Genomic DNA, 25,976 nt, shown 5'->3' with positions numbered 1-25,976 from the left:
AGAAGACACCCAGGCAGGGGGCTGCTATCTTTCCATTTTATCAAATAACTCACATCAGCCCTTTCTCCTCTTTGGTCCTCTCCTAGCCTGGAACAATTCTGACCCAAACAGAGGTCTAAATCCAGATCCTCGCGAGTACTGTGGTTTTCACTTTGCCTTATGCCAAATATTTCCTTGCTGTCTACATCAAGAACCAAAGTGTTAAACTACCTATAAAAACTAGTTTTGGGCTTCCCTGGTGGTGCAGTGGTTGAGAGTCCGCCTGCCGATGCAGGGGACACGGGTTCGTGCCCCGGTCCGGGAAGATCCCACATGCCGCGGAGCGGCTGGGCCCATGAGCCATGGCCGCTGAGCCTGCGCGTCTGGAGCCTGCGCTCCGCAACGGGAGAAGCCACAACAGTGAGAGGCCCGCGCACCGCAAAAAAAAAAAAAAAAAAAAGTTACCAAAAAAAAAACTAGTTTTATCGGGGCTTTCCTGGTGGCGCAGTGGTTGAGAGTCTGCCTGCCGATGCAGGGGTGACGGGTTCGTGCCCCGGTCCGGGAGGATCCCACATGCCACGGGGCGGCTGGGCCCGTGAGCCATGGCCGCTGAGCCTGCGCGTCCGGAGCCTGTGCTCCGCAACGGGAGAGGCCACAGCAGTGAGAGGCCCGCGTACCGCCAAAAAAAAAAAAAAAAAAAACTAGTTTTATCTAATTAGAAGATGATTTCTAGAAATTGGTCCAAATTAGCCACAGTTGTGAGAAAGCCACATAATTAGATAGTTACCTTCCTCGGAAATATAAATATGTAAAGTGATCTGTGCAGACAAGAACTATTTAAAAGCTTGTCTCCAAGTACTAATTATATAGATAATTTTATCTGCATATTAATTACATGTGTTACGTGGCGTCAGTCAGTAACAGAAGAAGGTTCTAAGAACAGAAACATCTGGTTGGACCCAGACACCAGTCAGAATAAGACACATTAAGAGGCTGGCTTGACACAATGATTTACTAAGACACCCTTCATTAGACAGTGCATATAAACCACTACTTAGTTTAAAGCAATCTGTGTGATTTTTTTTTTAATTTTCAGAAAATTAAATTACCAAGACAGATTTTATTTTAAAGCAGCATATTTGCTCCCTTTCTTTCCCTTTACATTCTTACAAAATCACAAAAGGCCAAGCCTAAAAATCAAATAATATGTATATACTAACAAACCTGAACAGACTGGTTCAATAATGTCTAAAAGAATGCACATCCCTTGGACTGAGCCTTAAAGGACAGACACCATATTTAGAATCAGCAGTTGAAAACCCTAGTGTTTTTATTAATTTTTCTACATTTTAGATATTCATATTTTAGATACATTTTAGATTATCTCTTCTTTGATCAAAAGTTAAAATTAGAAAATAAAGAGTTGTTAATGAAAGGTAATTCAGGAAACAACAACTAATATAATAGTAAAACTCAAATGATACAATTAAGTAAAATCTTATTAAGACCCACATAAGATTATGTGAGAAATGTGGAAGAGATCTATACCAAACTGATCATCAACACTTCATATTAATGTCTAATTACCTAATAATGTTCAGTCAGATAAAAATCCATATTCCAAGTATATGCATGGTCCTATCAAATAAGTATTTCAATCAAATAAATCATTCTAGTGTTTCACCCTATTCATTTTTCCTCCTGCTCCACATTTTTATATATTCCTTACCCAAGAATAAAATGGGTATTGTTAATACCTGATACAAATGTCAAAGAGATGTTGGTCATGGTGGAAAGCAGAAGAGTGTGGTAGATAAGAATGTAGATTCTGGAGTGAAGGTGTCTGAATCTAGTCCCATTTAAGCCATGCATTAGGTATTTAACATTGACAGTGCATTTAACATCTCTCCATCTCATTTTCTTCATCTTTAAAATGATGTTTCATAGGGGTTTCATGAAGATTGGCTGGGACCATATAATGTTCTTTGGCTGGTTCCTTTACTACTTTTATTAATGCAAGTGGAGGAAAGACCACTTATACATGTGCTTACATGAGCATGTGCACACACATGCGCACACACTGTGCAACAGGGGATAACTAGAGACTATCATCAGCTGCACCTTTTCCCTCCTACTGAATAAATTAGTGCCTTAAAGTTTATTACCCAACACAGAGGTATGCCTCAAATGCTGGGGGAAATCCATGTTGATAAGTGCCAAGTATGATACAAAGTAACCCAATTAGGGAGTTACTGGAGACAAATGAGATCCTGTAGAAACCTGAAATCATGCTTTTTGAGTAGACCCTATCCTGCAGGAATGTGGGCATGGGGGAAACACAGTCCAGACCAGCTTATAAGACACCATAACAATGACTCTGCCTCCCTGAAACATCCTTCCCCACTACAGTTACACACACACACAAACACACACACCCCGAAGCTCATGGCAGTCACATATACTGGCACACAGTTCTCCATTCCTTCCTTTTTGTTATGGAAGTACACTTGAGTACAATATTATATTCGTTTCAGGTGGATACCATAGTGATTCAGTATTTTTACAGAAGACACTCCATTAAAAGTTACTATAAAATAATGGTTATAATTCCCTGTTCTGTACAATATATTCTTGCTGCTTATCTATTCTTATGTATAGTAGTTTGCATCTCTTAATCCCATACCCCTATCTTTTCCCTCTCCACATCCCTCTCCTCACTATTTTGTTTTCTAAATCTGTGAGTCTGTTTCTGTTTTGCTATATATATATATTTGCTTGCTTTATTTTTTTAGATTCCACAAATAAGTGATATCATACAGTATTTCTCTTTCTCTGTTTGACTTATTTCACTAAGCATAATATTCTCTAGGTCCATCCATGTTGCTGCAAATGGCAGAATTTTATTCTTTTTTATGGCTGAGTAATATTCCATTGTATATGTATGTGTGTGTGTGTGTGTGTGTACACACACACACACCACATATTCTTTATCCATTTGTCTGTTGATGGACACCTGGGTTGCTTCCATATCTTGGCTATTGTAAATAGTGTTGCTATGAACATTCAGGTGCATGTATCTTTTCAAATTAGTGTTTTTGTTTTTTCTGGATATATACCCAGGAGTGGAATTGCTGGATCATATGGTAGTTTTATTTTCAGTTTTTTGAGGAACCTCCATACTGTTTTCCATAGTGAGGCTGCACCAATTTACATTCCCATCAACAGTGTAGGAGGGTTTCCTTTCCTCCACATCCTCGCCAACATTTGTTATTTGTAGACTTTCTGATGATGGCCATTCTGACAAGTGTGAGGTGATATCTCGTTGTTGTGATTTGCATTTCTCTAATAACTAGCAATGTTGAGCATCTTTTTCATGTGCCTGTTAGCCATCCATATGTCTTCTTTGAAAAAATGTCTTTTCAGGTCTTCTGTCCAATTTCTGATTGGGTTGTTTTTTTTTTATAATTGAGTTGTATGAGCTGTTTATACATTTTGGGTATTAACCCCCTGTCGGTCATATGATTTGCAAATATTTTCTCCCATTCAGTAGGTTGTCTTTTTGTTTTCTCGATGGTTTCCTTTGCTGTGCAAAAGTTTTTAAGTTTAATTAGGTCCCATTTGTTTATTTTTGCTTCTTTTACCTAAGGAGACAGATCCAAAAAAATATTGCTACAATTTACGTCAACGACTGTTCTTCCTATGTTCGCTTGTACGATTTTTATGGTTTCAGGTCTTATATTTAGATCATTAATCCATTTTGAATTTATTTTTGTATATAGAGTGAGGAAATGTTCTAATCTCACTATTTTAGATGTATCTGTCCTGTTTTCCCAGAACCACTTATTGAAGAGACGAGAATGTCTCTTCAATATATTCTTCCCTCCTTTCATATATTCTTCCCTCCTTTGTCACAGATTAATGACCATAGGTACATATATTTATTCCTGGGGTCTCTATTCTGTTCTATTGATCTATGTGTCTGTTTTTGTGCCAGTACTCTACTGTTTTGATTACTGTAGCTTTGTAGTATAGTCTGAAGTCAGAGAGAGTGATACCTCCAGCTAACCGAATCCAACAATATATATAAAGGATCATACACCATGATCAAGTGGGATTTATTCCAGGGATGCAAGGATGGTTCAATATTCACAAATCAATCAGTATGATATACCACATTAACAAAAGGAAGAATAAAAAATCACATGATCATCTCAATAGATGCAGAAAAAGCATCTGACAAAATTCAGCATCCATTCATGATAAAACCTCTCATCAAAGTAGGTATAAAGGGAATATATCTCAACATAAAAGCCATTTATTACAAATCCAAGCTTGGGTTCAAGCTGGGTGAAAAGCTGAAAGCCCTTCCTCTAAATTGAGGAACAAGACACAGATGTCCACTCTTGCCACTTCTATTTAACATAGTATTGGAAGTCCTAGCCACAGCAATCAGATAAGAGTAAGAAATAAAAGTCATCCAAAGTGGAAGGGAAGAGGTAAAATTATCACTATTTGCAGATGACAAGATACTTTACATAGAAAACCCTAAAGTCTCTATCCAAAAACTATTAGAACTAATAAATGAATTCAACAAAGTTGCAGGATACAAGATTAACATGTAAAAATCTGTTGCTTTTCTATACACTAATAATGAACTATCAGAAAGAGGAAAGTAAAAAAAAAAAAAAAATTCTGTTTAAAATCGCATCAAAAAGAATAAAATACCAGAGAATAAACTTAACCAAGGAGGTGACAAACCTATATTATGAAAACTATAAAACACTGATGAAGGAAACTGAAGATGATACAAATCCCATGCTCTTGGATTAGAAGAATTAATATTGTTAAAATGGCCACACTACTCAAATCAACCTACATATTTAATGCAATCCCTATCAAAACACCCATGACATTTTTCACAGAACCTGAACAAATAATCCTAAAATTTATATGTACCCACAAAAGACCACATATTGCCAAAGCAATCTCCATTCCTTCTTTTTTACTCTCTAAAAGCAGCAGAAGGAGGGAGTCTTGAAATTGTCAACATAGGATTCATTTTGCCTCTTCTCTGAACTTACCAGCTCTCTGATCTTGGGACTCAGGTTTCCTGGAGAGCTGGTCAACTGGGCAAACCTTGCACAAGCCTCAGTAGACTAAGAAGACTATAGATCTGACAGCAATACCCAGGGATTTCACTCCTTGTGATGGAGGCACTGCTGTATGTGGCTTAGCTAGAGTACTGAAGTCATACATCTCTAAGTTCAAATCCCAACTTCTGTATTTTAGTTATATCCATGTTGGAAATCTACCTAACCTCTATAAAAATGGGAGTTATAATGGTACCCAATTAAGAGTGTTGATGTAAAGATTAAGTGAAAAATGTAAATAACATGCTGAACAGAGTGCCTGGTACGTAAGAAAGACTCAGTAAACAGCCATTTCTATCATTAAATCCTCAGGGATAATTATTTATCCTTTCACCTATATTTAGGAACAATTTTTAACAAATTAAGCAAATCTTGGAGAGCTAAAATAATATCTGAGAGAAAGTAATTTGGTTTCATCTACTTAAACCTGGCTGCTGGTTAGTGGAAGGGCTCATGAAAATAACATCTGGCCATAGTTCTTAATTTCCAGCCTTAGGCTTAATTTCTAGTCTTTATCAGCAACAATCTGTTACCATTCTGATGTCTTCATGCAGCTGCATTTGTGGAAAGGTCTCACACGATTTTCTTTTGCTGCTGTTATCACAAGAGCTAAATTAATATGTGTAAGTCTAAAAATATTCTTAGATACAAGCTTCCTGTGACTAATTAATACTGCCGTATGCTACAAATCAACCTCTGAGACCATAAAATCTCCCTTTTCCCTGGTTCCTCTACTTCTATTAATGCAGGTGGAGCAAAAGCCACATACCCTCTTTAGAGCTTAAGACACTTAATTATGTCTGTAGAGACAACCCAGAATATAACTTCCAAACTTCTCAGACTTCATGTGAGTTTTAGTGCAACATGCCCCACCTGATTCCAAATTTGTTGTCGTAATTTTTTTCAAAGAAATTCCAGATTCATCCTAGGTCAAAAGCCAAGCACACAGTGAGTTAGATATAATATGCATAATAATGTGCTTGTCAGTGATGTTAATGGGAATCAATATTCATGAGCAGTACTTGGTCTCATGTGCTAAATAAACTCTAATTAAGAGTATACCTCATTTATGTTCTTCCTCTACACTCAATCAGTCAATCAGCAAGAACAGCACAACTCTAGATAAATGGGAAGATTGGAAGCCAGACACATGACAGATCTAAAAGACACGGTTACAGAATAAAGAAGAAACAAGGTAAACTTGATCTAAGATAGAGATGCAGGAAGAGAAAATTTCTGTAAATGAAAGATAACTGTTTTTCTTTCTCCAGTAAATGTGTATTTTATCATTCCCCCTGTCAAACAGAATCTTGATTCACGATGTACAAGAAGAGGTTGAGAAACAGTTTGATGTCAAAGAAGATATCCCAGGCAGGCACAGCTATGCAAAATACAATAACTGGGACAAGGTATAGTATAAAATGCCTGCACTTCCAAAAAGAAAAACGTCACCCTCAATATTTGTTGTCTTTTAGTTTTCTTTTATTCTAATCTCTCAAATTGTTTTTGTTCTTAAGACTGTTGCTTGGACTGAAAAAATGGTACATAAGCATCCTAAAATGGTCTCTCGTATTAAAATTGGAACCGCTGTTGAAGATAATCCACTGTATGTTCTCAAGGTAAAAGTAATTTAAGAACTACAGATTCGTACTATTGTTGAAAAATATGAATGTAAGAGTTACTTTGTGACACAACTAGCTAATTTTTAGACAATAAAAAGTCTTATTTCTTTGAAGAACATATAAGCTCTAGACATCCATTCAAGGATAGAAGTGCCAGGTGGTTTTACGTAGAACCAAGAAAGTCCCTGAATAAACCACCTGACAGACACAGTGGACAAAACCAGACAAGTTTCTTATCCCATATCTTTATAACAAGAGTTTATGATGTCCCTGGTGTATAAAACAGTTTTCCATCCATTAAAATTCAGTGAAATTGTTGACTAAATGTCAGGAAGAAAATAAACTGAAGAATCATATAATCATAGGATCCCAGTACAGTAAGTGAGGCATTTCAACTCTGTGTTGATAGGGAATTCCCTTCTATGACCGAGCTGACAATTGCCATTCAGCTGCTACTGGATTTTTGTACATCCAAAGACATTGCTCCCTAAAGCATCCCCTTAATAACTGAGAAGCCCTTCCTTACCCTGATTTCCCATCCATTCATGCTCTCCAATCACTCAAAACAAATGTAAATTCTCTAAAATGACAGTTCTTCAAATATGCAGCCACTAACCCTCCTCCCCACTGCAAACACAACTACAAAATCTTTACCACTCCAGGCTAAACATCATGTTTATGAAGTATGAAAAACAAAAGGAAATGGCAGAAACAGAAGCAACTTTATAATCTTCTTCTCAGGCCAAAGGATGTTAGCAATAAAATAACAATAGATTGTGATTTTTTTAAACCCTAAAAGCAACTCTGACACTAAGAAAATTTTTTGAAAAATATACTATGAAATAGATTATGAATTATGCATTTTAAGGATACATGCCATGGTCCTCCCTAAGAAAAATATGTGCATACACAGTTACTCATTCAACAGAAGACAGGTGAAAGAATCGCTCTGATACTATGAATGAGTATTTGGACAACAAGAGATCAGTGTGTAAGTTCATGTAAAATAATATATCAAATTTATTTTTTAAAAGATTGGGGAAAAGGATGAAAGAAGAAAGGCTATTTTTATGGATTGTGGCATTCATGCACGAGAATGGATCTCCCCAGCATTCTGCCAGTGGTTTGTCTATCAGGTAAATCAGTTGGAACAGTCACACAATTCTCCTTTGATTGTCAAGTCTCCATCACTTCACTGAGTGGCAACACCCCTTTACAAATGAGTGCAGCTCCTCTTAACAAGAAGAGCCCACATTTGGTGCTGTCAGGAAATAAACGCTCTGGATCTTACTCATCATTGAGGTTTTTATAAAATTGACACCTTCCTTTAAACTTCTTGAACTCCAGCTGACAGTTTATAAAACTAAAAAAACAATTTTTGGCTACAATATGGTTTTTCCTATAGTTAAGTATGGGAAATCTGAAACTATCTTTATATTACAACCTACAAACTTGGCCTTTCTTCAGTGAGTTCAAAGCACAGAACATTAGTTCCTGTTTAGATATTGAATTGGCTATGCACACATTTGGAATTTTCATGCTTAAATTTCCTTTCCAAGTGAAAAATGACTCATTTTTAAAAAAAAGTAAATCCACTTTATAAGTTTGTTGTTCTTCTCACTCTATTTCTATTGTATTCTGACTCCTACTATCTTTTAACTTTCTCTTCTCTGCCAGCTTTTGCATACATCATGCTGCTGGAATATGACATCACAACTGCTTTCAGGGCAAGGATACTTTTCACTAGGAATGAATCTGCCAGTAGAACTCATTTATCCCTGCAGTTGTTTTAGTTCTTCCAGCTGAGGGCCGAGAGCTCAGCTTACTTAAGTAATAAGCTCGCTTACGTAAGCCATAAAGGAACACACAAGATAGGGCTACAAGAAATGTCTTGGCTCCAGTACAGATATATCTGGAAGAGATTTTCCAAGAATAATGAGAGATTTTAGGTAGCCATAGAAAGTCCAGATAATTAGAGAAATTTCCATCTGATGTGAGAAAACAAGTTGATTAGTCAATCTAAATGCTCTAATTTTTTTATTAACAAGGTGTTTTTCCTTTAATCCTACTTATAATTAATTCATGCATCCTCCCCAATATCTACATATTCTTATGCTTACAAATTCAATATATATTTACCGAAAGATGTGAGGAAAAGAATCTATTTAAAACAAGTTGCATTGCCAATTTTTCACTTGGCCTCTCCTCTTTCCATAAAACATATCTTGCATGCTACATTTGGAATGCTACAAGTCTTGATAATTAAATGATCCTTCAAAGAATATTTAGTTCAATTAATTTCACTAGTCTGAATAAGTGTCATTTTTTTCTGTCATATATATGGGTTATTTATCTTTATGCAGTTTAGGGGAAATACGTTTGAAATCATGTGACGGGCAAATGGACTTAAGGAGTGGTAGTCATTACAATTATAACCACAGCTTTCCACACGGTAGCTAAACTTTGTACCAATAGCTTAATTTTTTCCTACCCCTACAGGTAACCAAAACTTATGGTAAAAACAAAATTATGACCAAACTCCTGGACCGAATGAATTTTTATGTTCTTCCTGTGTTCAATGTTGATGGATATATTTGGTCATGGAGACAGGTACTGCTCTGCAGTCTCTTGTTTGCATTTAGGTAATATATTATTTACCGACTTTCATGCACATTGAGTGTTATGCATTAAGTTTAAGGTTTGGTTAATCAATTACAGTTCAGAAAAGTATATTTTTAAAAACTCAGTTTCAACTAAGGAAAGCATGATATCCTGGTTACGCAGGAGTTCTTAAAATAATATGAAATTTCCGCTGCTGAAGCTAGTAATGCAGAAAAATGAAATAAAGCACTAATTATAAAGGAAATGTATATTATACAATATGGCAAAAGTATTTCTAGCTAAGAGTAAAAGTCATTTAGAGACATTCTGAACATAATGATTTCAAAACAAAATCACTGTATTCCATCAATTTGGGACAGAATCTGCAGTGGAATAATTGTATCAAAAAATAAATAAAAGAGTGACACAGATATCTGTCTTTTAAGAGAATTCTTTATACCCTGCTGTTGCTAAATAAGATTTTGAGATTTCAGACAGATACTATCACAAAAAGTTATTTTCTGAAAATTATGCTCCAACAATCACAATTTGGCCTGTATTATATCTGAATCTATAAATGGTGAAAGATGTAACGAAGGTAAAATTCAAATTATAGGTAATTTCAGAACAAAATTGATCATTTTTTAATACTCAGAACTAATCCACAGTTTTTAAAACTAACTGAATTTTTTATCAAGGCCTTAAACTATTAATATAAAAAACATTTCTGAAAATATTACAAGTTATAAGAAAAATTTTTTTTTCTTTATATAATGGGTCTCAGGTTAACTAGATAAATTTCAAATAAAGCTGTAGACACCTGCAGGGAGAATCTGAAATGATCAAATTGAAAAATGCTAACTGAGCTTGTGTAAACACTTTCATCATTCAATACTGCAGGACCGCATGTGGAGAAAAAATCGTTCCAAGAACCAACGTTCCAAATGCATTGGAACTGACCTCAATAGGAACTTTAATGTCTCATGGAACTGTGAGTAGCAGACAAGATCTCAAGGGAAATAGCTCTAAAGAGTGTTTAGACACCGAATTTAGTTAAACTACCTACTTATTCAGTAAAGATAGGTATTCCCTAAGTGTTAATTTTCTAATCTAAAAAATGAAAGATAATCATCACTACCATAGAAGTATTATGAATGTTTTGTTGAATGGGTGGAAGTAGGAGGTAGGGCTGTTTATCAAACAATCTCTTACTCAATATATCTAGCTTGCTAAAAATCAGGCACAATCCAGAAATTCTGATAATCTGAACAGAGATCTCAGGTCCCTCCTCTTCCCGATCTGATAAAATTTGAGAAATACCAGTGGTTAGAACCAACATATAGGTAGTTCTTCAGATGTGTAGTGAAAAGAAACATCTGGGGCAAAGAAAGTGAAAAGGTTGCAGGAAAAAGCAATGATAAGCAGAGGCCTGCTACATCAGATGATGCTGCAGCTGCTACACAACTATTACTTTATCATTACATACATTCAAAGAGAAATTGCCACTATCCCAATTCATAAATTTCTTCTTCATCTAACTTTGTTGAAAATACCACCTCAGCATCTAATTCTATTCTACCATAATGAATATGATAATAGCACATATCCCTAGGTGAAAGCTGCCTACTGAAACAGGTTAAAGAAACTCAGGCTCAGAGAAGGTAATGTACAGCAGTCTCCAATGAGTTAGAGCTGAGGCTGAATTGGAACTGACTCCAGGCCCTGGGCTGCTTCTGATGCGTTATTCCTGTGACCCTGGGAAACGGAGGGAAAATAAACAAGGCTAAGAATAAGAATATTCAAGTGGGCTAACTCTGTTATACTCTTGAGTTATGCGTACAGAGTTAGTCTGCAGGGACACTGAGGCAGCCCTGTAAACCTGGGAGACTAAAATGTTAAAAACATTTTGTGAATCCCTGTCAAACGAAGTAAGGGCTGTACTGATGAGGGGCAGATTCTGATCTCATCCCTCCATGTCCTCTGCAGCTTTCCCTCACACCAAGGACCCATGTCGGGAGATCTACGGGGGCCCTGCACCAGAGTCTGAGAAAGAGACCAAAGCTGTCACTGACTTCATTCGAAGCCACCGAAAATCAATCAAGGCTTACCTTACCTTCCATTCCTACTCCCAGATGCTATTGTTTCCCTACGGATATACATCAGAACTGCCACCTAACCACGAGGAACTGGTATGTAGGAAAAGCCTGTGGTTTACGCACTGACACCACCATTGACTTTCAGTCTGTTCATCATTAACAACTTGGGTTATCTTGAAAAAATTTCACATTTGAATACCAAAGAAGAGAACTAATGAAGTCTACCTTAGAGTTAAAACCATAACCTTAGGTTAATTTTTTTCATGTGATAAAAGTACATAGGTAATAGAATCTTTTGATATGATTCTAAGATAAAGCCAGTACGAAGAAAGGTCTAGGCTACCAGAGTAGAATTCCATTACTACACAGATGTTGCCTAGTTAAATATTTACCATGCGTCATAACATAAAACCATACACAGCAAAAGCCTAAAACAATAGCAAAAACATCTGCTATTCCTGTCACCGAGACATCAGATTTAAGGAGAGCAATTGTATGTTTATCCTCCTGATCAACTTAGAAATTACATTAATTCTTTTATTAACCAAGGAAAGAAATTCTGAATGATTGTGAAGCTTCTGCACTAAAAACATACTCTCTCCAAAACTATGATCCACTAAGCATTCTTTTCCTTTCTGTGAAAACTATTTGATCATGTTAGCTTTAAAAAAAAAAATTCTGCATATGAGGGATAAATATTTTTAATTGCTCTAGAAAAAATAAAAGCTGTGATTCAAATACTGCCTCACAAATTTTTTTTTTAAATTTTTTAGAGGTTACAATTGCCTTTCTGACTTGAGTCAATTGTTTTCAGCATTCAATTCTGAGTGGGAGCAAAGATTTGAACCAGTCATTAAAACCTTCTGTTTATATACAACAAATATACAAGCAATATGTGGCCCAAAGAGCCATTTATTTAATCAATCTAGTTGAGAATCTGAACCCATGAGTTTTATTAATTTAATGCAAAGGTACAGCAATGCAATTCAATCTACCCTTAGGAAAATGGTATTATGGATTAAAAAAATACAAATATACAAAACAAACCATTCTGAGTAAAGTTAAGTGTTCTTACACAGTAACGAAATTGATTAAGAAAAAAACTTACTTTTTGGTTATATACATTATACATGTAGACTAAACAAAATCTTCACTAGAGTACAAAAACGTTAGTGACTATACTCCATTAAAATGAATTCCAATAATCATTCCCATAGCACAAAACACTATTGTGTATTAAAGGTCATAAGCTGCCACTCAAGAAGAAAAACTCTAGTTTAAACAGAAATACTTTAAAAAGGAGTCAAGCACCTTTCTTCCCTTGGCATACTAAAATCATATGTGGAGAAAGACATATGGTGGTACGGAACCTATGAAGACCGAGGAAGGAGGAACATGGGAGAAACTGACTTTGAGAGAGACAAATATCTGAAGCCAAAAAAAAATCTGAGAGGAAAAGGAAAGAATATGTTTTTTTAGAAGGAAGGTCAGAAGTCATAAGGAAGAAAAGGAGGGAGGGAGAGAGGAAAGAAGAGTGAGTATGAAGAAAGGATAGAAACACGAGCTATGATATTACTGTACATAACTGATTTCACATTTAGAAGGCCTCACAATGACAATATGTGTATCTTACTGAAAATAAATTTCTCACTCAATCATTTATTTTATTTTGATCTTCAAATGCCAAATAACCAGTAAAATCGACTTTTTTTAATCTCCAGTGAATTAACAGCATTCACATGGTATCCAGTTATCCCACTCCTACTTCCCTTTCTCTCCAGGCCAAAGTTGCAAAGATTGGCACTGATGTCCTATCAACTCAGTATGAACCCACTCCACACCTGTGGTCCAACAGCATCGACCATTTGTACATTTTTCCTATTACTTATTGTGTCACTTCCCCTAATTCTCTTTTAGACATTAAAGAAAGTTATACAATTTGTAAGTTAGGATTAGAACATCTTGGAACTGCTAATTTAAACTTTGGTTTTAACAGGAGATTCTGAATTATACGTGAATCTAGGAGACAAATTCCACCCTTTTGGGGGGGGATAAGATTTTTCTAGAAACAAGTTATACTGAACTTTTACAAGGCTACAAGGTCGACAGAAGTAATTACATCAAGACAAATTTACAGTTTAATTCTTTCATTCATCATCCTATTCTCTACCACCACTACCACCACCATTTTATCCTCACAGGAACTAACAAGAATTAACTGGAGCAGAGTCAATTCTTTTTTTTTTAACCATTTAACTCTGACTGGACTCTTTCTTCCTTGGCCTTGTCCCTATGCAAGCACAGTCTTTTCCCTAGCTCCTAGGGGCAAAACGGGTAGGCCCACAGTTTCAGCCACTCTGCTCGTGTAAAGCCAGTCTCCTGTCCCTCTCACCAGCCCCTTCCTACTGTGTTCAACCGAAATCTATATGGTGGATTAAGAAAGGAGGTCACAAGGTCCTAGTTCTGCTGCTTTTGCTTTAGTGTCTGAGCACCACTTCTTAATCTTCACTATTTTTAAACTTTCTTTGTCTTTGCATTTTTTAATTATTGACATAGATTTCTTACAAGTCAGGCACTGTGCTCAGCCCCTGATTTTCACAATCTCAGTTTCTCCTCACAATGTTCGATGAGGTGTGCAGTACTTGCAACTAGCTTAACTGGGATTCAATCCCAGGTTTTAACAAAACCGAGTCCGTGATCTTGACCACTGCGCATACTGCTTTCCCATTTGGTTTTTGCAGCTAAAATAACTAGGGATTTCTGTTTTCAAGCAATAGAAATAAATTCATTTAGTTTTCACCAAAGACCATTAATTCAGACCCTGGGAAGTGAGACTATTTCTCCTCAGATCCCACTGATCTTAGTTTGGAAATTCTTTAGTAAAACTCGCCTTTTCTCCAAACTGTTTCCAAGTTTAAGTTCTTAGTGCCAAACTTTACAGGAAATTCCAATGAAACTGCTCACAAAACCTTAACTTCCTAACAAAATTTAATTCCTCAAAAGCAAGGATTACACTTCAGATCTCCCCTCAGATCATACAATATCTAGTATGGGGCAGGGAACAATAACAGAATTAATTTCTCATAAACTTGGCCAAAGAAAATGGTGTCCTGACTTGTCAAAAAGGTGTGAATGTGGATTGAAACCACAACAAAATTAGACTTGATTTAGCCTGTATCACTCTCTAGAGCCAAGATATCCAACATTTTTAGCATGAAGACTGCTGTTTAACTTTTAAACATTTCATGGAACAACTCACCACCACCAAATACAACTGATTATTTCCATGATACTTTTAGAATGTGTGGATTGAAAAAATAAATATGTGCATCTGTGGATTCCACTCAATAACTCTACCTGGCCATACCTCATAAACCACTTCCCTAATCCAAGCTGAAAAAATAAACTGTAACTAGAAGTCTACACCCTCAACAATTGCTATGGAATTTGAAAATGCTTTAGTCATCACAAACAACTTCTAGAGCCTATTTACTGGAGGTTCCTTTGGTGGAATTAGAAAAATGACTTAAAAAAACAGACAAGTGGGCTTCCCTGGTGGTGCAGTAGTTGGGAGTCCGCCTGCCGATGCAGGGGACACGGGTTCGTGCCCCAGTGCGGGAAGATCCCGCATGCCGTGGAGCGGCTGGGCCCGTGAGCCATGGCCGCTGAGCCTGCGCGCCCGGAGCCTGTGCTCCACAATGGGAGAGGCCACAGCAGTGAGAGGCCTGCGTACCGCAAAAAAAAAAAAAAAAAAAAAAAAAATCCATTCGTAGAGAACATTCATCAGCAATCACATCTCAACCAGTTGTGTGCTTTAAAGGGCAGAAGAGAAAGTACAGTGACACAGCCGATCACCAGCATCCAGATAGATCTGCTGCAACATAGCCAGGCCAGGGATTCATTCCACATACAAGTGGATGACAACAAGATTTCAAAACAGATGATATACCCAGCTACATAAGTGGACAAAAGTAAGCAAAATAAAGGACCAAAGGTCAGCCTAGAACACCAGTTTAAAATGGCGGCCTACTTAGTGGATACTGAGAAATAGCAGGACCAGATAAGCCACCCAGATATGATGTAAGAGGAATTCCTACATCGTAAAGAGGAAAAACACACAGATTTTCTTGGCAGCAAAGAACAAAGGGTTCCAAACAGGAGAAAACTTTGCAAATGGCAGCTAGGGCATCAAAGGATTATTACTCTCACTTTCTATATATATATAAAAATATATATATATATATATACACACACACACACACACACACACACACATGCGCACATGTATATACATGATGTATATTTGCATATATATGCAAATTATGAGCATATTAGAGCTATGCATTTGCACTGAATCACAATCATTTAATAAGCAAGAATTTATGGAGCACCCACCTAACAGCCCAGCACTTGGAGCTTTGAGAGATAGGTGAAAAGAGTGAAGACACAATGACTACTTTCAAAGAGTTACATTCTAACTGGGAGCAGGAAATCACTAAAGATAACATAGTTCCATGCTATCATGTGTCACTTTCAATATGGGAGGATAAAGAGGAATTACTATTCTATACAACTGTGTAGTAGTATTTTTAACTCTTTTATTTTATTTTATTATAAGTATTTTTAAGCAATTCAGATTTAGAAAGAATTGCCTCTTCCACATGGGGCTACAGCAGCTTGATAGATGTTCAAAACTTTTAGGAGTGACTGCTTTAATAAAGCACCTGATTAAATGTTCATCAAACATTCACAAGAAGCAGGCAGTAACAAAGCACTTGGTAAGAAAAGAAAATAGGAGCACCCCACAATTAAAGTTTAGTCATTCCAATATCCTAATTGTCATTTAACAAGTTCCAGGATTTGGGGGACGCATCTAACATTTACCAGTATTTTTCTCTCTTTGATTTGATGGAGACAGAAGAAAAGGACTGAGGGAGCATTTTTAAAACCCAAATTGTGGAGAGATCTCTGACCTCCAGAAAAATATGTTTGCACTTTGAACCAAATAAAAAATAAGTTAAAACCATAAAACTTGAAACCAGGAGGAAACCTAGGAAATTATCTAATTCATGGTTCTCAATTACTTCCTGACTTCCAATTAGCATTATCTGAGGAGCTTTTAAAATATGCAGATGATCAAGTCTTATACCCAGAGATTCAGATTCCATTAGTCCCTGGTGGGGCCCAGGCACTTGAATTTTTTTAAGTGGTTTAAGTTATTCTAAGATGAAACGAGGGTCGAGAACCACTGATATAAGCTAAATCCCTCATTTACAGACTATGAAATTGAGATACAGAAAGATTTCATCACTTAGGGGCAGAATAGGGTCAAAAATCAGCATTCCAGACCAGAGTCAAATTGTATACCAACTATTTTGCCACGAAGCAGCAATATTTAGATGGCATAAAAATTGATATTGAAAGATTGTGAAATACTTATATTTGCATATTGACAGCATAGCCAATCCTTTACCATCTTAGAAATAACTGAAGATAGTTCCCAGTTAGCAAGAATAGTTCACTGAATTGATAGGAATCAAGTAGCTTGTATCATTAATATCATCCATCTATGAGTCACGGAGCTGGAGGAATTAGGCTCCCTGACTTCAGACTATACTACAAAGCTACAGTAATCAAGACAGTATGGTACTGGCACAAAAACAGAAATATACATCAATGGAACAGGATAGAAAGCCCAGAGATAAACCCACGTACATATGGTCACCTTATCTTTGATAAAGGTGGCAGTAATGTACAGTGGAGAAAGGACAGCCTCTTCAATAAGTGGTGCTGGGAAAACTGGACAGGTACATGTAGAAGTATGAGATTAGATCACTCCCTAACACCATACACAAAAATAAGCTCAAAATGGATTAAAGACCTAAATGTAAGGCCAGAAACTATCAAACTCTTAGAGGAAAACATAGGCAGAACACTCTATGACATAAATCACAGCAAGATCCTTTTTGACCCACCTCCTAGAGAAATGGAAATAAAAACAAAAATAAACAAATGGGACCTAATGAAACTTCAAAGCTTTGCCACAGCAAAGGAAATCATAAACAAGACCAAAAGACAACCCTCAGAATGGGAGAAAATATTTGCAAATGAAGCAACTGACAAAGGATTAATCTCCGAAATTTACAAGCAGCTCATGCAGCTCAATAACAAAAAACCAAACAACCCAATCCAAAAATGGGCAGAAGACCTAAATAGACATTTCTCCAAAGAAGATATACAGATTGCCAACAAACACATGAAAGAATGCTCAACATCATCAATCATTAGAGAAATGCAAATCAAAACTACAATGAGATATCTCACACAAGTCAGAATGGCCATCATCAAAAAATCTAGAAACAATAAATGCTGGAGAGGGTGTGGAGAAAAGGGAACACTCTTGCACTGCTGGTGGGAATGTGAATTGGTACAGCCACTATGGAGAACAGTATGGAGGTTCCTTAAAAAACTACAAATAGAACTACCATATGACCCAGCAATCCCACTACTGGGCATATACCCTGAGAAAACCATAATTTAAAAAGAGTCATGTACCAAAATATTTATTGCAGCTCTAATTACAATAGCCAGGAGATGGAAACAACCTAAATGTGCATCATCGGATGAATGGATAAAGAAGATGTGGCACATATATACAATGGAATATTACTCAGCCATAAAAAGAAATGAAATTGAACTATTTGTAATGAGGCGGACAGACCCAGAGTCTGTCATACAGAGTGAAGTAAGTCAGAAAGAGAAAGACAAATACCGTATGCTAACACATATATATGGAATTTAAGAAAAGAAAATGTCATGAAGAACTTAGGGGTAAGACAGGAATAAAGACACAGACCTACTAGAGAATGGACTTGAGGATATGGGGAGGGGGAAGGGCAAGCTGTGACAAAGTGAGAGAGTGGCATGGACATATATACACTACCAAACGTAAAACAGATAGCTAGTGGGAAGCAGCCGCATAGCACAGGGATATCAGCTCGGTGCTTTGTGACCACCTGGAGGGGTGGGATAGGGAGGGTGGGAGGGAGGGAGACGCAAGAGGGAAGAGATATGGGAACATATGTATATGTATAACTGATTCACTTTGTTATAAAGTAGAAACTAACACATCATTGTAAAGCAATTATACTCCAATAAAGTTGTAAAAAAAAAAAAAAAGTTAATTTCAAAGTGCCTTTCTTGTTGCCTTCCCCACACATCAAAATCGCTAGAGCTGCTCTTGTTTCTCAACTCTGTACTGTTTTCTATACTCTTTACTACTCTACATTTTGAAAAGGAGAAAATCAAGACCCCGAATTTGTAGCTCAACACCCACTATCTATCCACTAAGACATTCAAGCTGAAATTATACTAAGGGCAACAGAAGTGCAAAGTAAATATTTCAGTTCATGCCCATGCATCTCTAGCTTCAGCTCTTGCTTCAAATAGAATTTCCACTCTTGTTGACATAAAAGTGCATGGTATTATGTTCAATGCCTATCAATAATATTTTTTTAAAAACATAGAAGTTAAGTCACCAGTGTCACTTTACGTGGATTTCTTTGGGATGAAACAAGAGTGTTAGCTCAGTTCGGTTTTATCTTGACTTGTTTTGACTGTATTACAGTCAGTTCCTTGCACTTAATGTACCTTGAAAGGAGTAGGAAATTTTTTTCTTATTGTCAACATTTTAAGAAAATGTTAACAACAAAAAAAATTATCTTGTAGAACTCAATTAAGACTTTTTATTGAGAGGACTATAGATTGACATATATGGTAGGTAGTACAGTACAATGGTTAGTCACGCAAACTCTGAAGACATGCAGCTTGGGTTTGATTCCTGACTCAACCACTTACTAGCTATGTATCTTTTTTTTTAATTGATGTGTAGTTGATTTACAATATTATATTAGTTTCAGGTGTACAACATAGTGATTCGGTATTTTTGCAGATTATAGTTTATTTTAGGTTATTATAAGATAATGGCTACAATTCCCTGTGCTATACAGTATATCCTTGTCACCTATCTATTTTACACATCTAGCTATGTTGTCTTTGAGTAAACTGCTTCATCTCTCTGTGCCAAGATTTCCTCTTCTGTAAAACAGCAATTGGTACTTAAATCATAAGGTTGTGATAAGAATTAATGAAATGAGTTAGTGTACATAAAGCACTTAGAAGGGTGCCTGGTATTTAGCAAGTGATTGTTACTATATTCTATAAATATATACACATATTTTAGTGGGTATAGATGGAGATAAATAAAAGGCTAAGCAGCATGTTCAACAAATTAAGTTGTATAATAATATATTCTTACACGTAAAAGTCTTTCAATGTTGTATTTATTTTATGTCTTAATATAGTTTTTGTTTGCAAATTTAAGGTTTTGAAGATACAAAAAGTGTCATCATAAAAGAAAATGTATTACACTCAATAACATCACACAATTATGAAAAATCACAAATTACATAAATTCTCAATCACCACTATTAATCTTAATGAGAAATTTCTCATAAAGTAAATTTTTCAAAATGAAATATCAATATTCTTTAACTCTTTGAAATTACAGCAGTTTACTTAACTGCAAATGGAGGGCTGGTACAGCTAGAAACTGGCCACATTTATTGAAATGTCTAGCACACTCTAAACCATCATGCAAGACACAATTCCTATTTATCCTACCTCCATTGCTACAGACCTCTTATGTTCTTTTTTACTAATGAACTTAAACTCAACTCTTGCTAAAAATGGCAGCCTTCTTGATCACTGAAGCCAGAATATTTATCTCAGCTCACATGCTCCACAAACTCCCTGCAACATTGGCCCTTGTTGATATACCTTCTTCTTGCCATTCCCTTGGCTTCCTTGACACCAAACTCACCTGGTTTGCCTCCTCCTCCTTCTTTTCCACTTCACCTCTGCTGACTGCCTCTAAAAGCAGATATTTTCCCAAAAATAGGTATCACGCAGATATTCCACAAGGTTGTCTCTTCAGGCCCCTCCTCTTCCTTCTGCTGCTTTCCTCATCAGGGAAGTACTCTCTATCCTCACAGGCTGGAGCCTGCATTTGCCACCTAGAGGCGCCGGGGTGGCCCAGCTAGGAAATCACCTTTCACCCATGCAGCAGTTACCTGCAGGGATCAGTGGCAGCCCAGCAGCACCACGGGAACCAACTAGACGAAAATAGCAATGCAAAGGCTCTGAAAACTACATTGACACTGGAACCAGAAGTCACTAAAGAAGACCAGGGCCTGCATGCTACACCTAAACAGGGTGACTGCCTGCTAAAGTAGATTTCCGTTAAAATTTAAGGTTTAACATAACAGCCAAAGTGTCTAGGATACAATCAAAAATCACTTATGCCAAAAGTAAAGAAAGGCACAGCTCGAATGAGAAAAGACATTGACAGATATCAACACTGAGATGATTTAGGTGTTGGAATTATCTGACAAGAATTCCAAAATCGTCATAAAAATGCTTCAACAAGCAATTACAGATAGCCTTGAAACAAATGATAATACAGAATATCTCATCAAAGAAATGCAAGGTATTGGGCTTCCCTGGTGGCGCAGTGGTTGAGAGTCCGCCTGCCGGTGCAGGGGACACGGGTTCGTGCCCCAGTCCGGGAGGATCCCACATGCCGCAGAGCGGCTGGGCCCGTGAGCCACGGCTGCTAAGACTGCGCGTTCGGAGCCTGTGCTCCGCAACGGGAGAGGCCACTACAGTGAGAGGCCCACTTACCACAAAAAAAAAAAAAAGAAAAAGAAATGCAAGGTATCAAAAGGAAGCAAATGGAAATTATAGAACTGAAAAACACAGTAACTTAAATTTTAAAAACTCACTGGAGAGGATCAATAGCAGAATGAATATGATGGAGGGAAGAATCAGTTAACTTGAAGATAGAACAATAGAACTTATCCAGTCTGAAGAGAGAAAGCAAATTGAAAAAATATATAAACAAAGCCTAAGGGACCTGTGGCATAATAACAAATGATCAAACATTCATATCATCAAAGTCTCAGAAGGAGAGGAGAAAGAGAATAGTGCTGGAAAAACAATTTGAAGAAATAAAGACTGAAATTTCCCAAATTTCCTAAAGACATAAACCAACATATTCAAGAAACCAAGTGAACCACAAACAGAATAAGTTCAAAGAAACTCACATCAAGGCACACCATAATTAAAGTTCTGAAAACTAAAGACAAAGTAAAAACTCTTGAAAGCAACGAGAGAGAAACAATCTAGAAGGGGCAAAACAATTCAAATGACAGCAGATTTCTCATTTGAAAACGTGGAAGGCCAAAAGGAAGGGATAACATTTTTCAAGGGCTAAAAGAACTATCAATCATTAATTCTATATTCAGCAAAAAATATCCTTCAGAAATGAAGAGGAAATAAAGATATTCTCAGACAAAGGAAAACTAAGAGAATCTGTCACCTACAGACCTAGCCTTTAAAAATGGATAAGGAAAGCTCTCCAAATAAGAAAGAAATGGTAACAGAGGCTTGAAACTGTGGAAAGGAAGGAAAAACAATAGATTAGGGAATGAATGAATGAATAATGAATGGATGGGTGGATGAATGAAGGATAAATAGACTATCTTTCTCCTCATGATGATTGAATCAAAAAGTATAATTCCATCTGATGTGATGTTTAATATATGTAGAGAAGTAATCAAGACAACTGTATTTTAAAAGTGGGAAGGGGGGGCTTCCCTGGTGGCGCAGTGGTTGAGAGTCCGCCTGCCGATGCAGGGGACACAGGTTCGTGCCCCAGTCCTGGAAGATCCCACATGCCACGGAGCGGCTGGGCCCGTGAGCCATGGTTGCTGGGCCTGCGCGTCCGGAGCCTGTGCTCCGCAATGGGAGAGGCCACGGCAGTGAGAGGCCCGCGTACTGCAAAAAAAAAAAAAAAATGGGAAGGGGAAAAAAATCTAAATGCAAGTAAGATTTCTATATCTTACTTGACATGATAAAACACTGATACCGGTAGACTGTGATAAGTCATGTATGTATATTGTAATACATAGAGCAACCACTAAGAAAACTAAACAAACTGATATACTCAAAAACATTATTATAAATAAATCAAAATGGAATCCTAAAAATGTTCATGTAACCAACAATAAGGCAATAAAAGAGAAATGGAGGAATGAAAAACAGAGGGAACAAACAAAAATCAAATAGTAAGATGGCAGATTTAAGGTATATCAATAATTTACCTAAATATATTAATTAAAAGACAGATATTGGCAGAGTGGATTAAGAAAAATATGATTCAACAATACACTGGCTACAAGAAACTCACTTCATATATAACACAGGTTGAAATTGAAAGGCTGGGAAAATGATACACCATGCAAACATTAATCAAAGTAGGAGTGGCTATATTAAACATCAGATAAAGTAAATTTCAGAGCCAAGAAACTTACCAGAAACAAACAGGAACATTAATGATAAAGGATCAGTCCACCAAGAAGACATAATAATCCTGAATGTGTGCAAGGCAGTTTCACCTATGATGCTTCTGCCAATAATTTTCAAATCCATTTTCCCAGGCTACTTCCTCCACAGCGCAGTAAATCAGAGAAAGGTGGCAGCGACCCCTGGCTTTTACCAGCCTCCCCACCCTCCAAACTCACGTTTCAATGCAGGACCCAGGCTTCACATATGCTGCTGCGCCAAACACTATGTATTTGGTAGGTGCTGTGCACAGGACTGAGGGGAAAAGGCACACAGAGACCAACTATTGCCTCAAGGACCCTGCACAAGCCCCGCCCATGGAGTCCCCCCTGCCTTCTATCCCAGGGCTGGACATGAGTCTTCCATTCTGCCAAGGCTGGACATCTGACCGTACTCATCTGACTGCTCTAGCCCAAACAGCTCTGCAATGTTCTGCCGCCAGTCCCCAGATCCCCAGCAGGAAGCACCCATCCCCTGCCTGAATGATGCTAAACATCTTTTTTCTTCCTTCCTTTACAGTTTCTTTTCCCCATCACTACTCTCTCTGAGTTCCTGTTTCTGTTAGTAACATGTGGATTTTTTCCAACTACCCAGATTGAAATCTCAATCATTTTCATCAAATTCTGTGACTCTTCCACTCCAACGTTTCTTACATGGAGTCCCACCTATTCTCTCCCCGGTGTGGTGACTCTACACTAGTTCAGGCTTTCACTTCACAATACCTCCTAACTGGTCTCTCTCCTGTGCTGCCAAACAAAACATCTTTCCTTTTTTAGTAGGTTTTCTGAGCTTTGCCCACGAACTCTTACTGCCCCATTTTCCAGTCCAACTATATCTCACTGGTCCCTAAAAATGCCTCCATGCTTTCCATGCTTGTAGTTCACTGGCCAGAATGCTTTTCTTCAATCTCCATCTGGAAAAGTACTACCCTTTCTTCAAGGCTCTCCCCAAATACAACCTCCATCGTGAAGGTGGTATTTGAGCAGGTATTGAGCATGAAACTCCATCCTCTTCACCAAGCATAATTGCTTTCTTCCTTTAAACCTTCACAAGATACTGTACCTTTCCTATGGTACTTTTATATTCTGCCCTATCCCTGTTGATTTGCATAGTTGACTTCTCTCCCAACTGTAAGTTCCAAAGACACCAGTAGCATCTTCTTCATCTTTGTACCCTTGCACCACCCACCCTCCACAGTGCCAAGTAAAGTGCACTGCACATATGAAAGGTTTTAATACATATTTGTTGAATAATTTGAAAGCCAACCCTGTCTCTCTCTACCAAAATATTCCTTCTCTCTTTCTTCATCACAGCTTTGAATTTTTATCTTTCAAATCTAAAATGTTTGTATCAAACTCATTACTTTTCCTAAAACATAAGTAATTTTATGTACAAAAAAATTAGTTTTTCAATTATGTAAATCAAAATATACATAAATGCTTTTACAGTATTTACATACACTCTATGTAAGGTATGTTGTATAAACCTTATATGTATATAACCTCTAGATGTTTATATTCTCAGTCTTTTTAACAAATAACATTCTTAGTAAAATTTCACAAAAATTGACATGGAAAAGTTGGATTAGGGGATTAAATATATCCTTAAAATAACTGATTTAAACTTTCTTGGTCTTTTAACTATAAAATAGTTTATCCTAGCAACATGAATGGAAAGAGACCTGAACTACTAGAAAGAATGTAACTTTGCATAGCTTGTATGTGTAGTTTTCCTTGGTGGGTTTTCAGTGGCCAGTGACCCCTCCTCAGCTGGTCTCCTCAACTGCTTGCACTTGCTCAGACCACCTCCATCTACGACAATGTGCACCCAGAAGACAAACTCAATTTAGACTCAAAATGATCCAAGCAAAATGTAATTTTGAAAATGCAGCACATATTTAAAACGTGTGATGGATTCCAAAGCCATGATTATTTTTTACTTGACACTATACTATGCAGACCACTACTCCCATTCATTACTGCAATTAACTGTACATGAAATTATTTTTATTGCTAATTTTACCCCAGTGAATTTCCATTTCAAGAAAAACATTAACATTTGTTTCTAATTAAATATTTATTGCTTATGTTTTACAGACCCGACATCGGGTTCTTCTTTAGACTGGGCTTACAACCTGGGCATCAAACACACATTTGCCTTTGAGCTCCGAGACAAAGACAAATTTAGTTTTCTCCTTCCAGAATCTCAGATAAAGTCAACTTGTAAAGAGACCATGCTAGCTGTCGAATTTATTGTCAAGTATATCCTCAAGCATACTTCCTAAAGAACTGCCCTCTGTTTGGAATAAGCCAGTTAATTCTTCCCGTGCCTTTCACTAGAAAGTCAATCTTTGCTTATCCCTAAATGTGGTTTCCACATCACCTGAATAGGTCCTCTCTTGTTCACTTAAGTCCTATGTTATTTCTTTTTGCTTTTATTTACTCTCAATAGTATCTTAACAAACAGCCTTAGGTGAAAGTTTAACCAAGTTAAGTTAGAACCCAGCACAAAGTATTATTTTGAGTATTTTGAAAGGTGATATACAGTGGGTCACGGGAAGGAAATGAGAACCTTCACTTTCTCCAGAACCAGACTTTCACCATGTGGCTTCATCATTTCATGTGCCAATATAATAAAAATAAAACATATTCCAAAGTGCACCTTCTGTTTTTTATAAATTATGTTCTCTACATTCCTCTATTAGCATTAATAATCATGCATTAATGCTTCTTATGCATTCTGTTAATAAGAAAGAACACCTTCAATTTTTCAAAACATATTTTGCCTACATATTTTTTTTAATACAAGTTGACAATGTTTATATCTTCACACTAGCAAAAGGATGTTCTAGCAGGAAATAAAGTGGTTTATTTAGAGATGAATCTCAGTGCCTTAAACAACCAATCCTTCTCATCAACATAATGTACATAAAATTCAAAATAGTTTAAACTGCCATAATCAGAGGAAATTACCTGCCAAAACACCTCTTGGCAGTTACAGACACAGCCAGAACATCTGGTCCGCTGTGAGCCCTGCCTAATAATGGATAGACAAAAAGCCTGGAA

At 36.9% G+C, this 25,976-nt stretch overlaps 1 protein-coding gene across 1 annotated transcript in view; it reads left to right on the top strand.

Annotated features, from left to right (window-relative positions):
• Positions 1 to 25,195, top strand: part of CPA3 (carboxypeptidase A3) — a gene marked incomplete at both ends in the record, with an annotated part of 30,056 nt that extends 4,861 nt beyond the window's left edge. The window contains 9 exon segments of the mRNA XM_082839283.1: positions 6,436 to 6,538; positions 6,647 to 6,748; positions 7,786 to 7,887; positions 9,251 to 9,361; positions 10,253 to 10,343; positions 11,339 to 11,541; positions 13,230 to 13,283; positions 13,285 to 13,315; positions 25,008 to 25,195. Coding sequence (XP_082695409.1) covers positions 6,436 to 6,538; positions 6,647 to 6,748; positions 7,786 to 7,887; positions 9,251 to 9,361; positions 10,253 to 10,343; positions 11,339 to 11,541; positions 13,230 to 13,283; positions 13,285 to 13,315; positions 25,008 to 25,195 — 985 coding nt within the window.
• Between the last annotated feature and the right edge of the window lie 781 nt (positions 25,196 to 25,976).

This window comes from Leucopleurus acutus (assembly GCF_964270905.1).
Source record: "Leucopleurus acutus genome assembly, chromosome: 5".
Classification (NCBI taxonomy): domain Eukaryota; kingdom Metazoa; phylum Chordata; class Mammalia; order Artiodactyla; family Delphinidae; genus Leucopleurus; species Leucopleurus acutus.
Note: the sequence above shows the minus strand (reverse complement) of the source record. Positions and strands in the feature narration are given on the sequence as shown.